Source organism: Piliocolobus tephrosceles, chromosome 21 (genome assembly GCF_002776525.5).
Source record: "Piliocolobus tephrosceles isolate RC106 chromosome 21, ASM277652v3, whole genome shotgun sequence".
Taxonomy (NCBI): Eukaryota; Metazoa; Chordata; class Mammalia; order Primates; family Cercopithecidae; genus Piliocolobus; species Piliocolobus tephrosceles.
This window is the reverse complement of record NC_045454.1, coordinates 8,094,771-8,108,543: the sequence shown is the minus strand read 5'-3', so window position 1 is coordinate 8,108,543 and position 13,773 is coordinate 8,094,771. Positions and strand designations below refer to the sequence as shown.

At 49.3% G+C, this 13,773-nt stretch overlaps 1 protein-coding gene and 1 non-coding gene across 2 annotated transcripts in view; both read right to left on the bottom strand.

Moving 5' to 3' along the window:
- Positions 1-177: 177 nt before the first annotated feature.
- The window catches only part of SIGLEC11 (sialic acid binding Ig like lectin 11), a 16,129-nt gene continuing 2,533 nt past the window's right edge, over positions 178-13,773 (bottom strand). The window contains exons 7-9 of the mRNA XM_026448395.1: positions 2,399-2,495; positions 1,985-2,066; positions 178-1,127 (exon numbers count right to left, since the gene is read on the bottom strand). Of these exons, the coding sequence (XP_026304180.1) occupies positions 861-1,127; positions 1,985-2,066; positions 2,399-2,495 (446 nt within the window). The 3' untranslated portion in view covers positions 178-860. The remainder of the gene's footprint in view (positions 1,128-1,984; positions 2,067-2,398; positions 2,496-13,773) is intronic.
- LOC111520186 lies at positions 206-419 on the bottom strand. Its single transcript, XR_002724584.1, has one exon. It is a non-coding gene; the product is annotated as a small nucleolar RNA U3 (small nucleolar RNA).

The following is a 13,773-nucleotide window of genomic DNA, read 5'->3' as shown; positions in this document are numbered from 1 at the left end:
TCCCCAGTAGCTGGGATTACAGGTGCCCGCCACCATGCCTGGCTAATTTTTGTGTTTTTAGTAGAGACGGGGTTTCACCGTCTTGCCCAGGCTGGTCTTAAACTCCTGACCTTGTGATCCACCCACCTCAACCTCCCAAAGTGCTAAGATTACAGGTGTGAACCTCCACACACAGCCTTTTTTTTTTTTTAATGTTAAAATGGGGACCACTCGGACTTGGTTCTCTCACTCTCCCTCTTCTGAAGGAGGAGAATGGTTGTCAATGTGGAATGACGGTTGCATCAAAGCAACCCCAGGAGCTGGCTTCTCGTTCTGGAGAGCGCCCTGTGCCTCCTCTGCCTGGTTTCCTGTGCTTTACACATCCAGAGAAGCTTCTGTAGTAATGAACCATAGATGCGATGCCTCAAAAGTGTCATCTTCAAACTCGCTCTGAATGGAAAGTGTAATCTTCAGCCAGGTACGGTGGCTCACGTCTGTAATCCCAGCACTTTGGTAGGCAGAGGCAGGCACATTGCTTGAGCCCAGGAGTTCAAGACCAACCTGGGAAACACAGCGAAACCCTGTCTCTACTAAAAATACAAAAATGAGCCTGGCGTGGTGGCTCACAATTGTAGTCCCAGGTACTTGGGAGGCTGAAATAGGAGGATCACTTCAATCTGGCAGGTTGAGGCTACAGTGAGCTGAGACTGCACCACTGCACTCCAGCCTGGGGGACAGAGTGAGACCGTCTCAAAAAAGAGTATACTCTTCAAACTCAAGCTCTTCACTGGGGATGGGGCTGAAATCTGAGTCCAGTTCTGGCCGTCACACCAATATGACTCCCACGCACTTGCTGGTGTCCTGTTTCCATGGAGAACTCTTCACTTTGGAACCATCCCTGACGTCTCCCTCTCCAACTGAAGCCCAAAGCCCAGGCCCCTCGGGGGCTGTCCCTTGTGGATCTTGATCTCTGAGTACTCGGTGCTGCTGGGGGCCTCCTGGTCCGCAGGCTCCCGGAGCCTCAGCCCCTGGAAGCTGAGGGAGGCGTAGTAGAGCTCCCGCTCTTCCCCCTGCCCTGGGGTGGGGGTGGCTGCACCTGGGGGCAGGTGGTCTTGGCAGCTGCCTGCCGAGCGTTCATGCTGGTGACCCTGAATACAAGGGAGAAAGGGGGTCAAATTAGGATCTTGGGGGCTAAGCAAGAGCAAGGAGGGTGCACAAGAGGACCTGGAAGCTGACCATTTCCTGTTTCACCTACTCATTCCACAGACGCTGGCTGGGCCCTCATCCATTCACTCATTCAGCAAGTGTTTGAGAACAATAACATCTGGCTCTTGGTAATTCACTGCCAGGCTCATAAAATCCAGACTCACAAAATCCTCACCACAATCCACTGGTGAGGCACTGCGGTCCCCATGATCAGATGGAGAAATGGAGGCTGAGTAAATACCCCAAACCCACACATCTAAGCAGTGGTCAGGCCAGGATTCACGTCCAGGTCTCTCTGACTCCAGCGCCCGCTGCCCTTATGGAACAGCTCCCCTGTGCCAGCCCCTGGATATTCCCGGGGGAACTAGGGAGACACCATCCCTGACCTCAGGCAGCTTGCAGTGTGGAAGGAGAAGCAGACATTAAAGCTATAGTCAATCAAGTTACTATCTAACTGCAAATTACGAGTGGATGCCCAGGAAGGAGGAGGTGCGAGAAAGATGGGGATTTGTTCGGACCTTGACTGACCTCAGGGACCTCGGAAGATCTACTCAAACACAAAGATGGAGCACAGGCAGAGTATGGACAGGCCCAGGGAGGCCTTGGTTCTGGGAGGGGATATGGGGAGCAGGGGGTAGGGTGCCCCCAGATCATGGGACTTAGGACTGCATTGATGGGGACCCAGGAGCAAAATCTTATTTGGGGCACAATGATTCTGCAAGGCACCAAGAGGAGTGCCCATGGCCATCCAGGCAAGGGGAATAGCTGGGGCCCCAGCAGACAGAGGCTGGGCTCTCACCTGGGAGATGGGCCCCAGGGTGGAGGGCACGTCCTGCTCCGCTGCTGCCCTCTTGCGAGCTTCCTTCCTGCAGGTCTTTACCCTGAGGGAAGAAGCACTGTCCTTCAGTCTTCAGGCTGGCCCAGAGCCTGGGGCGACTGCTTCCCACATGGCTTAGCAGAGGCTGGAAGGCCATGGAGGCCAGTGGGGTGGGGACATATCCATGGGCTGACTTCCACAGTGAGAACTGGGGACCCTCATAGATGGCCTGGATCAGGGCTCTGGAGCAGACCCCTGCTCTGATTCTCTTGCCCAAGGCCCAGTTCTTACACCCACTGCCCCATCTAGATTCCTGCAGCTGGGACTGTCTGGGATTCTAGAACCCTCTCCCTTCCCACACCCTGCATTGCCTGCCCTCCCAGGGATGACACTTACCTGAAGATGAGGAGGCAGGAACAGAGAGCGAGCAGGGCAGCGACACCAGCTCCCAGGGCAGCTCCCAGGCCAACTCCTCCCCCATGCTCCAGCTTCCCTGCATGGGAGCAGGGTTTGGGGTGGTGTTCTCCTAGCCCTGAGACCCTCCTGCCCCTTCCTCCCACAGACCTAGAGCTCTCAGATTCTTCATCCCCAACTGAGGCAGAAATTTAAAAATAAATATGCATTCATTCACTCCAAGAAAAGTAACAGGCAAGGCAAGGGTTAAAAAAAAAAAAAAAGAATAAATTTTCCTCTGCTTAGCAAGCTCACTTCAAGGACAGTTATGAGATAATACTGTTTAAAAAGCCAAGGCCAAAGGAATAGGCTCCAGACACACCCCCTTCCAGAGCAAGGTTGAAGGAAAAAAAGAAAAACAAATTTCTTTCTGCTACTCCTTTCTCTGGTTTCTTAAGCATAACTATGTTTTACAAATGTCTGTATTTAGCCAGTTCTTTTTTTTGTTTGTTTTGACACAGCTACAAGGCCACCAGCTACGCAAAGCCACAAGTTATGCTGTACTATAAATCATGTGACCTATCACATAATTAACTGCCTCTGTTTTACTTTCGTAAGTCCGCTCATAAAAATCCTGCTCTGTGTTTGTTTAATGCTCAGCTTTTTAGATGCGAATCTACTGAGCTGGTGCGCACCTAAGATAAACAATCCTCCTGTTCTCCGTATCGGTCTCTCCAGTCCTCAGTTTCCCGCAGCATTTTTGGCGACCACAAAGGGGCCAGAAACAGCAGGTTTACTGCCTCCTTTGCTTCTGGGAGCTGGAGCCCCGGGCCTCGGGAGACCTGTGACCCCAGGTGCCACCGGGAGAACGTTAGCCTGGAGAAGAAATCAGCTCTCCCCTGACCTGGCGCCCCTACCCAGCAGCGCAACAAAACCTGAAAGGAGCTACAGAACGATTTCGGAAACAGTGCACTTCAGGAACCGCAGTAATTTGGGGCCCAAGGCAGGACCCATCCCGTAGGGACGGAAGGGGAGCCTGATCACTTCCTGGGGTGTGCCTAGTAGTCCTATCCAGAGGGGCTGGGGGCGCCGAAGAGTGGCTTGTCAATTTGGATGAAACTCACACCCCAACCAATACGAGACACGAGAATGGCTCGCTAAGTCGATTAGGAAAAGGAAACGGGAGGTGGCGAGCCACCCCAACTAAGGAACTGGAGGTGGCCAGAGTGGCTTGCCACCCCAATTAGGACCATAGGAACTGGGAGTGGGGAAGTGTGTAAAAGTGTGTAAATGTAGAGGCCTAATTAGGCTAATCAGTCACAAAGAGAAGTCACAAATCTCTAAGTGTGGACTCGGTGCTCTGAGCAAAGAAAGTGTGGGGCCCACTACGACTAGTGGCGATCTGCATACGGCTAATCAGAGCTGCCCTACAGCTCAGAGTCGTAGCAGGAATAAGGAACTCTCCAAAGCCAAGTAGTGTCTAAAAACTCCCATGATAGGAGACAGTATAGTCGGCAGAAACAAGAGGAAGAGCGAGTGAGTGCACTGCGCCGTAAAGAAAGGAATAGAAGGACAGTCATCAAAACTTACTCCATTGAAGCGCATGTCACAAAACTTTAAGAAAGGTTTTTTCAGGGGATTATAAAGTTAAGCGAATCCCCCAGAGGTTGAGAACTCTCTGTGAATTAGAATGACTTTCCTTTGATGTTGGACGGCTGACCGAAGAAACTGTAGACTAGAAAACAATTTGCCATGTATTTAAGATGGTGACAGCCTGAGTATCCTTATCAGTTTCCTTATATTGATTCATGGTTAAATATAGGACAGACAAGACCAACCTGGATCCAGCCCTGTTTAGCAGCTTATCGCAAAACACTTGTAGCCCGAGCCAAAAGTAAAAGTAAGAGCAGCTTCGCCGACTGACACGAAATTAAAAAGAAAAATCCCAGAAAGAGCAACAGAAGCCAGTTTTGCAACAGCTGCCAGAGGAAACAGAGATTCCTCCTCCATATGTCCCAGCCTACCTGCCTTTACTGAGGCCAACAGCCCTCCAAGAACCAAATTCAGGAAATAGCACGCCCCAAGTCTCACCCTGAAGGGAAGGATCGGAGCCTCAAAAGGCCAGGGAAGGAAGTCAAAATGAAAAGATTAAAAGGCAGAAATGAAATCCACAGGCAGACAGCCCGGGCGGCACCCTGGGCCTGGTTAAAGATCGACCCCTGACCTAACTGGTTATGTTATCTATAGATTCCAGACGTTGTATGGACAAGCGTTGTGAAAGTCCCTGTCCTGTTCTGTTCTGTTCTGTTCTGATTACCGGTGCTTGCAGCCCCCAGTCACGTACCCCCTGCTTGCTCAATCGAAACCACCCCCCTCCCACCCATGGTTAAGCAAGCAGTTTGTCTAAAAAAAAACCCCTAGACGTTTGTAGTTTAAAAAAGGGCGGGAGCCAATCAGAAACTGCCGAATGTTCAAACTTCAAAATGTCAACCAATCCCAATCTTGTAACTGCAAAAATGCTCTAATCTTCTGTAACCTGTTTGTGCCTTACTATAAAAAGTAGGCTTGAGCTGTGCTCGGGACCTCTCTCTTGCCCTCCTGACTACGCCTGTACGGAGAGAGGTCCGGGTTCGAACCTGCAATAAAGTGATCCCGGCTGCTTGGCTTTGACTTCGGTTTCTGGTGGTCGTCTTTGAGGGGGGTCTCGGAACTCAGGGCACAACAAAAATAGTCAAGCAGGCCGTCTCAGATCTGGCTGTGCTTGAGCTATGCAAATGCCTGTCAGGGAGATGTGAGGACCCATTTATTATAATAACCGAGGCCGGGTTCAGGGGGCAAACGGACCTTCATCCATCAGCCCTTTTCGACTACTGATCTACTAAACTGGAAACCCCATACGCCCTCCTACACAGAGAAGCCCCAAGCCCTTACAGCAGATGTGATGCAGTCCATCTTTCTGACACACAATCCAACCTGGCCAGATTGCAAGCAGCTTTTCCTAATGTGATTTAACACTAAAAAGTGCACGAGAGTAACACAGGCAGCTCTCGCTGGCTAAAACCCCACGCACCAGCAGAGGCAGGGCATGCCCAGGCATGCACTCAAGGTCAGTTCTCAGACCCAGATCCTAACTAGGACCCAGAGGATGCAACTCAGCTTCAGCGTTTGCACAGGTACCGAGAGGCACTTCTGTAAGGCGTGAAAGCTGGTGGAAAGAAAGCAATTAATAGAAGAAAAATTTCAAAAGTGCTTCAGAGAGCTGATGACAGCCAAGTCAGTTTTATAAAAAACTTTGTGAAGCATTCCGGCTTTACACCCCATTTGACCCTGAGGCTGCTGAAAATCAGCGGGCATGGTAAGCACAGCATGTGTAGGGCAAGCCCGGGGTGACATCAAGCGGAAGCTGCAGGCATGAATGCCACCCAGCTTATGAAAGTAACTACCAAGATGTACATTAACCGTGACCAGGGAACAAAACAGGAAAGAGCAAAAGCAACAAGCGAGGCGCCAAGCAGCTAGGCACACCAAGAGTTAAGTCCCTCTCCCCAGCCCGGCTCTATCGGGAAAAAGAGGGGGGCGGGGACTGGCCCCGGAAAAAAAAAAAAAATAGAAAGGCATAATTCTTACAACTTGCGGCAGGCACCTACCAAGCCTCTGGGCGGATAGCAGCCCAGGAGTGGACCACGGCTGTGCGGATCCTACCTAGCCCCAAAAAGTAAGTGTGAAAATGAAGAAAAAAGGCCGGGCGCTGTGGCTCAAGCCGGTAATCCCAGCACTTTGGGAGGCCGAGATGGGCGGATCACGAGGTCAGGAGATGGAGACCATCCTGGCTAACACGGTGAAACCCCATCTCTACTAAAAAATACAAAAAACTAGCCGGGTGAGATGGCGGGCGCCTGTAGTCCCAGCTACTGGGGAGGCTGAGGCAGGAGAATGGCCTAAACCTGGGAGGCGGAGCTTACAGTGAGCTGAGATCCGGCCACTGCACTCCAGCCTGGGCTACAGAGCGAGACTCCGTCTCAAAAAAAAAAAAAAAAAAAAAGAAAATGAAGAAAAAGAAAAAAGAAAAATCAGAAAGAGGAAAGACAGATGGCAATGCGTGCATGGGGGCGGGGCCCATGCCGTTGCCCGGCCCCACTGGCCAGCTGTAGGAGCAGGAGAACTCAGGAAGGAAAAAGGAAGCAGAACATAGGCTGACAAAAAAGGCCAGTCAGTTGGCATCAGCCCTCATAAAAAGAAAAATTAGCAGGCTGGGCACGGCGGCTCACACCTGTAATCCCAGCACTTTGGGAGGCCGACGTGGGCAGATCACGGGGTCAGGAGATCGAGACCGTCCTGGCTAACACAGTGAAGCTCCATCTCTACTAAAAATACAAAAACTTAGCCGGGCGTGGTGGAGGGCGCCTGTAGTCCCAGGTACTCCGGAGGCTGAAGCAGGAGAATGACGTGAACCTGCGAGGTGGAGCTTGCAGTGAACCGAGATCGCCCCACCACACTCCAGCTTGGGTGACAGAGCGAGACTCCGTCTCAAAAAAAAAAAAAAAAAAGAAAGAAAGAAAGAAAAATAAGCAATGTGAAAGGATGTGGACGCAGACGTGGATGTGGAAAAGGTCAAGTTAGGCAGGGATTTAAGAGCCGACCAGCTGGGCACGGTGGCTCAAGCCTGTAATCCCAGCACTTTGGGAGGCCGAGAAGGGCTGATCACAAGGTCAGGCAATCGAGACCATCCTGACTAACCCGGTGAAACCCCGTCTCTACTAAAAAATACAAAAAACTAGCCAGGCGAGGTGGCAGGCGCCTGTAGTCCCAGCTACTCGGGAGGCTGAGGCAGGAGAATGGCGTAAACCCCAAAAGCGGAGCTTGCAGTGAGCTGAGATCCGGCCACTGCACTCCAGCCTGGGCGACAGAGCAAGACTCCGCCTCAAAAACCAAACAAACAAACAAAAAGAGCCGACCAAGGCTATAGAGGGATCAATGTGCAAAATGCAAAATGAAAGGACACTGGAAGGATAAATGTCCAGAAGGTAATAAGGGAAATGGCTAAGTCTGCGAGGCAAAGAAGCCATCGGCCAAGGGCTCCTGCACCTTAAAGAAACCAAATACTTATCTGATCGGGCTGGCAGGAGCTGAAGGATGTGAGGACCAGGACAGACTGGGCTCCTTCTCATTAGGCCTCTAGGAGCCCATGGTCACATTAAAAGTTGAAGGCAGCAAAATTCTGCCATATCTGGATTCCACGTTTCTCACTGATGGCTAAGCCATTATATAACGTTACAAAGCGGGGGAAAAAGAAACCCTCCTCGCCTGTAATCCCAGCACTTTGGGAGGCCGAGGCAGGCGGATTATAAGGTCAGGAGATCGAAACACAGTGAAGCTGTCTCTACTAAAAAAACAAAACGGTGGGTGCCTGTAGTCCCAGCTACTGGGAAGGCTGAGGCAGGAGAATTGCTTGAATCTGGAAGGCGGAGGTTTCAGTGAGCTGAGATCACACCACTACACTACAGCCTGGGCGACAGAGAGATTCCATTGCAAATAAACAAACAACCCTCATCTGGAAAACTGAACAGGAAAAGAAGCCATGCCTTATGAAAACTTGCTTATAAACCAGGTGCGGTGGCTCACGCCTGTAATCCCAGCACTTCAGGAGGCCGAGGTGGGCAGATCACCTGAAGTCAGGAGTTCAAGACCAGCCTGACCAACCTGGAGAAACCCGTCTCTACTAAAAATACAAAATTAGCTGGGCATGGTGGCACATGCCTGTAATCCCAGCTACTTGGGAGGCTGAGGCAGGAGAATCACTTGAACCCGGGAGGCGGAGGTTGCAGTGAGCCGAGATTGTGCCATTACACTCCAGCCTGGGCGACAAGAGCGAAACTCTGTCTCAAAAAAAAAAACAAAAAAAAAACAAAGGCTTGCTTATAAACTTTACCAAAATGCCCTGTGCCAGAGACTATGGGTACATGCTAGCGTTTATTTATACCTTTTCAGGATGGGTTGAAGTTTTCCCCACCAGAGCAGAAAAAGCACGAAAAGTAACTAAAGTACTGTTAAAACACATTATCCCCAGGTTTGGACTGCCTCTAACTTTAAAGGCAAACAATGCGCCAGCATGTGTAGCTAAAATAGTGCAAGATTTAACAAGACTGTTAAAAATAAAATAGAAGTTACACACAGCCTATCGGCTGCAAAGTTCAAAAAAGTGGAATGCATGAACCAGACACTCAAGCGGCTACTGAAGAAGTATTGCCAGGAAACTCATCTGAGGTAGAATCAGGTCTTGCCTATGGTCCTCCTCCAAGTCAGGTGCACCCCCACCAAACAAACTGGGTATTCGCCCTATGAGATTTTGTTCACTTGGGTGGCCGACAGGGCGTGATGGCACCCCAAATCATAAGTCAAATTAAAGGTGGTCTCTGGCCGGGCACAGTGGCTCACGCCTGTAATCCCAGCACTTTGGGAGGCCGAGGTGGGTGGATCACCTGAGGTTGGTAGTTCAAGACCAGCCTGACCAACATGGAGAAACCCTGTCTCTACTAAAAATACAAAATTAGCTGGGCATGGTGGTGCATGCCTGTAATACCAGCTACTTGGGAGGCTGAGGCAGGAGAATCACTTGAACCCGGGAGCAGGAGGTTGCGGTGAACCGAGATTGCACCATTGCACTCCAGCCTGGGTGACGAGCGAAACTCCATCTTGGGGAAAAAAAAAAAAAAAAAGGCTATCTCCAGGAACTAAAGGAATTAACCTTAAAAAAGCAAATGCAGGCTTTAAAAATAGCCATGCAAAGTGTTCGTAGTTAGGTATATGAAAGAATGCCTTTATTAAGCCTGACACGCCTTTAAACCTAGAAACTCTTTTAAGTTAAAAAGTAAAATTCAACTTCTCTAGGACTCATGGGGGATGGGCCCCATACTGTAATCTTGTCCACTCCTACTGCTGTTAAAAGTTACAGGGGTTGTGGCTGGGCGTGGTGGCTCACATCTGTAATCCCAGCACTTTGGGAGGCCGAGGCAGGAGGATCACGAGGTCAGGAGATAGAGACCATCCTGGCTAACACGGTGAAACCCTGTCTCTATTAAAAATACAAAATAAAAAAATACAAAAACTTAGCCAGGCGTGGTGGTGGGTGCCTGTAGTCCCAGCTACTCGGAAGGTTGAGGCAGGAGAATGGCGTGAACCCGGCAGGTGGAGCTTGCAGTGAGCCGAGATTGCGCCACTGCACTACAGCCTGGGCGACAGAGCGAGACTCTGTCTAAAAAAAAAAAAAAGTTGCAGGGGTTGTGCCTTGGATCCACGACAGTCAGCTGAAACCGGCAGCTTTAGACAAGTGAACCAGCCAGGAGGACCCAGACCGTCTGACCCGGCTGATCCCACAATGAGACCGAGTTGCTGCTGAGGACGACGGCTCTGCTCTTGTCACTCCGGAAGCTGACCAGGCTACACATGGCTGAAGCTTAAGGAAATAGCAAACCCTGCTCTAGTCACACACCAAAAGCTGACTAGTCTATGCACGGCCAAAGCTTATGGACTCATGAAGCAAATAAATGTGGTTAAAAAATCTTTTTTTTTTTTTTTTTTTTTGAGACAGAGTCTCGCTCTGTCACCCAGGCTGGAGTGCAGTGGCCGGATCTCAGCTCACTGCAAGCTCCACCTCCCGGGTTCACCCCATTCTCCTGCCTCAGGCTCCCAAGTAGCTGGGACTACAGGCGCCCACCACCTCGCCCGGCTAGTTTTTTGTATTTTTCAGTAGAGATGGGGTTTCACCGTGTTAGCCAGGATGGTCTCGATCTCCTGACCTCGTGATCCGCCCATCTCGGCCTCCCAAAGTGCTGGGATTATAGGCTTGAGCCACCGCGCCCGGCCAAAAAATCTTAGAACTAGTAGTTTTCCTGTACTACTAACTGTTTTATTATTGTTCTGTCATTGTGCTCAACCTCCTTCCCCAGGCCAGGACTGTTTCTGTTCTTGTTGGGTATAAATACGCTGTACATTGTTTTGCTGTTGTTACCCCCTTAACCATGCTCAAAGAAGCACCTATAAAAAGGTGTCCCCTAGCCGGGCGCGGTGGCTCACGCCTGTAATCCCAGCACTTTGGGAGGCCGAGGCGGGCGGATCACAAGGTCAGGAGATCGAGACCACGGTGAAACCCCATCTCTACTAAAAATACAAAAAATTAGCCGGGCGCGGTGGCGGGCGCCTGTAGTCCCAGCTACTCGGGAGGCTGAGGCAGGAGAATGGCGTAAACCCGGAAGGCAGAGCTTGCAGTGAGCCGAGATCGTGCCACTGCACTCCAGCCTGGGCGACAGAGCAAGACTCCATCTCAAAAATAAAAATAAAAAAATAAAAAAATAAAAAATAAAAAGGTGTCCCCAGTGTACACATACTACCTGGTCAGGGAACAGTATAACTAGAACTCTATTGTACCATGCTTATTATAAGTGTACGGGAACTCGCTTAAGAGCTTGTATTTATGGCCGGGCGCAGTGACTCACGCCTGTAATCTCAGCACTTTGTGAGGCTGGGGCGGGCGGATCATGAGGTCAGGAGATCGAGACCATCCTGGCTAACACGGTGAAACCCCGTCTCTACTAAAAAGAAATACAAAAAATTAGGCGGGCATGGTGGTGGGCACCTGTAGTCCCAGCTACTCAGGAGGCTGAGGCAGGAGAATGGCGTGAATTCGGCAGGTGGAGCTTGCAGTGAGCTGAGATAGTGACACTGCACTACAGCCTGGGCGACAGAGCGAGACTCTGTCTCAAAAAAAAAAAAAAAAAACTTGCATTTATAATCAAAACCACCTACTCAATTTGTGACCCAGGAAATAACCAGCCTTATGTATGGTATAACCCCAAGTTGTTTTTTTTGCTTTGCTTTGTTTTGTTTTGTTTTTGAGACGGAGTCTCACTCTGTCGCCCAGGCTGGAGTGCAGTGGCACCATCTCGGTTCACTGCAAGCTCTATCTCCCGTATAACGCCAGGTTTTTACCTGGTAAGTGGTTTAAAATTCATGCAGGGTCAAAGAAAGGTTCCCTCTTAAACCAAACCAGGGTCCCTCCCTTTTACCAACGGCCTATTTCTCTGTATTTTGATGTTTGTCAGGCAGCATACTAAACTCACCGATTTGTGGTAACCTACCTTTGGAAAAATACTATAGAAATAACTAGAAATATGTATGCATACCAAGAGTAACTCCACCTTGTCCCCCTGCGACCCCAGAAAAAAATGTTGATATTGTATATCGTGGCACCCTAGCACACAACTAAGGTCAATTATGCTTACCAAAATGCCGGTAAAACCAGATGGTGAAGCAAAGACCTGTCGTCCTGGAAACGTCATTATTCTTTTTTTTTTTTTTGAGACAGAGTCTTGCTCTGTTGCCCAGGCTGGAGTGCAGTGGCGTGATCTTGGCTCACTACAAGCTCTGCCTCCTGGGTTCACACCATTCTCCTGCCTCAACCTCCCGAGTAGCTGGGACTACAGGCACCCACCACCACACTCGGCTAATTTTTTGTATTTTTAGTAGAGACGGGGTTTCACCATGTTAGCCATGATGGTCTTGATCTCCTGACCTCGTGATCCGCCCGCCTTGGCCTCCCAAAGTGCTGGGATTACAGGCGTGAGCCACCGCACCCGGCCCCTGTAAATGTCACTACTCTAAAGCCAGACTTAACCAATGTAGACTGCAGGTTACCCCACACATGTCCTCATACACACATATCCAACAACCTACCTATTTTTATCAAAACAAAAAACAAAAAACCCGGGTCCTATTTACATGCTTAACCACATCATAAAGTTGCAGGCAGTACTTGAAATCATCACTAATAAAACAGCAAATGTATTAGATTTACTGGCCCAGCAACCCACAAAAATGAAGAATGTTATCTATCAGAGCAGGTTAGCTTTGGACAACTCCTAGCCCAAAAAAAAAAAAAAAAATGTAAAAAGTTCAATCTAACTAACTGCTGCCTAAAAATCAGTAACAATGAAAAGGCAATTATAAAAATAACTGCAAAAATAAAAAAATTAGCACATGTTCCAGTTCAAACTTGGAAAGGGTGGTCTCCAGATTCTCTCTTTAAGGACTGGTTTTCATTTTGCAGAGGGTTCAAGACTTAATAAAAGTGATTCTGGCCATACTAGGAAGTTACTAATACTCCCTTGTCTCTTACCTTTCCTTGTTAGAAGCATTCAATCAACTATAAAGGCAATAGTAGCTAGGCAAACTACCACTCAGCTAATGGCTCTGCATAAATATCAACCTTTGTCTAAAGAAAAAAACGTGTCTCCAGGAAGGGGAAAATCACACACGGGGCCTGGGGTAAGGGGAAAGGGGAGGGATAGCATTAGGAGATATACCTAATGTAAATGACGAGTTAATGTGTGCAGCACACCAGCATGGCACATGTATACATATGTAACAAACCTGCACGTTGTGCACATGTACCCTAGAACTTAAGTATAATAATCATTTAAAAAAAAGAAAAAGGCTGGGCGCGGTGGCTCAAGCCTGTAATCCCAGCACTTTGGGAGGCCGAGACGGGCGGATCATGAGGTCAGGAGATCGAGACCATCCTGGCTAACACGGCGAAACCCCGTCTCTACTAAAAAATACAAAAAACTAGCCGGGCGAGGTGGTGGGCTTCTGTAGTCCCAGCTACTCGGAGGCTGAGGCAGGAGAATGGCATAAACCCGGGAGGCGGAGCTTGCAGTGAGCTGAGAACCGACCACTGCACTCCAGCCCGGGCGACAGAACGAGACTCTGTCTCAAAAAATAAAATAAAATAAAATAAAAAAAAAAAAGAAAAAAAGTCTCTTCATGCAGACTTAAGTAATAGTAAGGCCTTCTATTAAACTTCTTTTATTAAAAACATCAAAAGGGGGAACCTGAGGCAGAAATTTAAAAATAAATATGCATTCATTCACTCCAAAAAAAGTAACAGGCAAGGCAAGGGTTAAAAAAACCCAAAAAACACAAGTTTTCCTCCCCCTAGCAAGCTCACTTCAGGGACAGGTATAAAATAACACTTTAAAAAGCCAAGGCCAAAGGAATGAGCTCCAGACACACCCCTTCCAGACCAAGGTTAAAGAAAAAAAAAAAAAGGCCGGGCGCGGTGGCCCAAGCCTGTAATCCCAGCACTTTGGGAGGCTGAGACGGGCGGATCACGAGGTCAGGAGATCGAGACCATCGTGGCTAACACGGTGAAACCCCGTCTCTACTAAAAAATACAAAAAACTAGCTGGGCAAGGTGGCGGGCGCCTGTAGTCCCAGCTACTCACGAGGCTGAGGCAGGAGAATGGTGTGAACCCGGGAGGTGGAGCTTGCAGTGAGCTGAGATCCGACCACTGCACTCCAGCCCCGGCAACAGAGCGAGACTC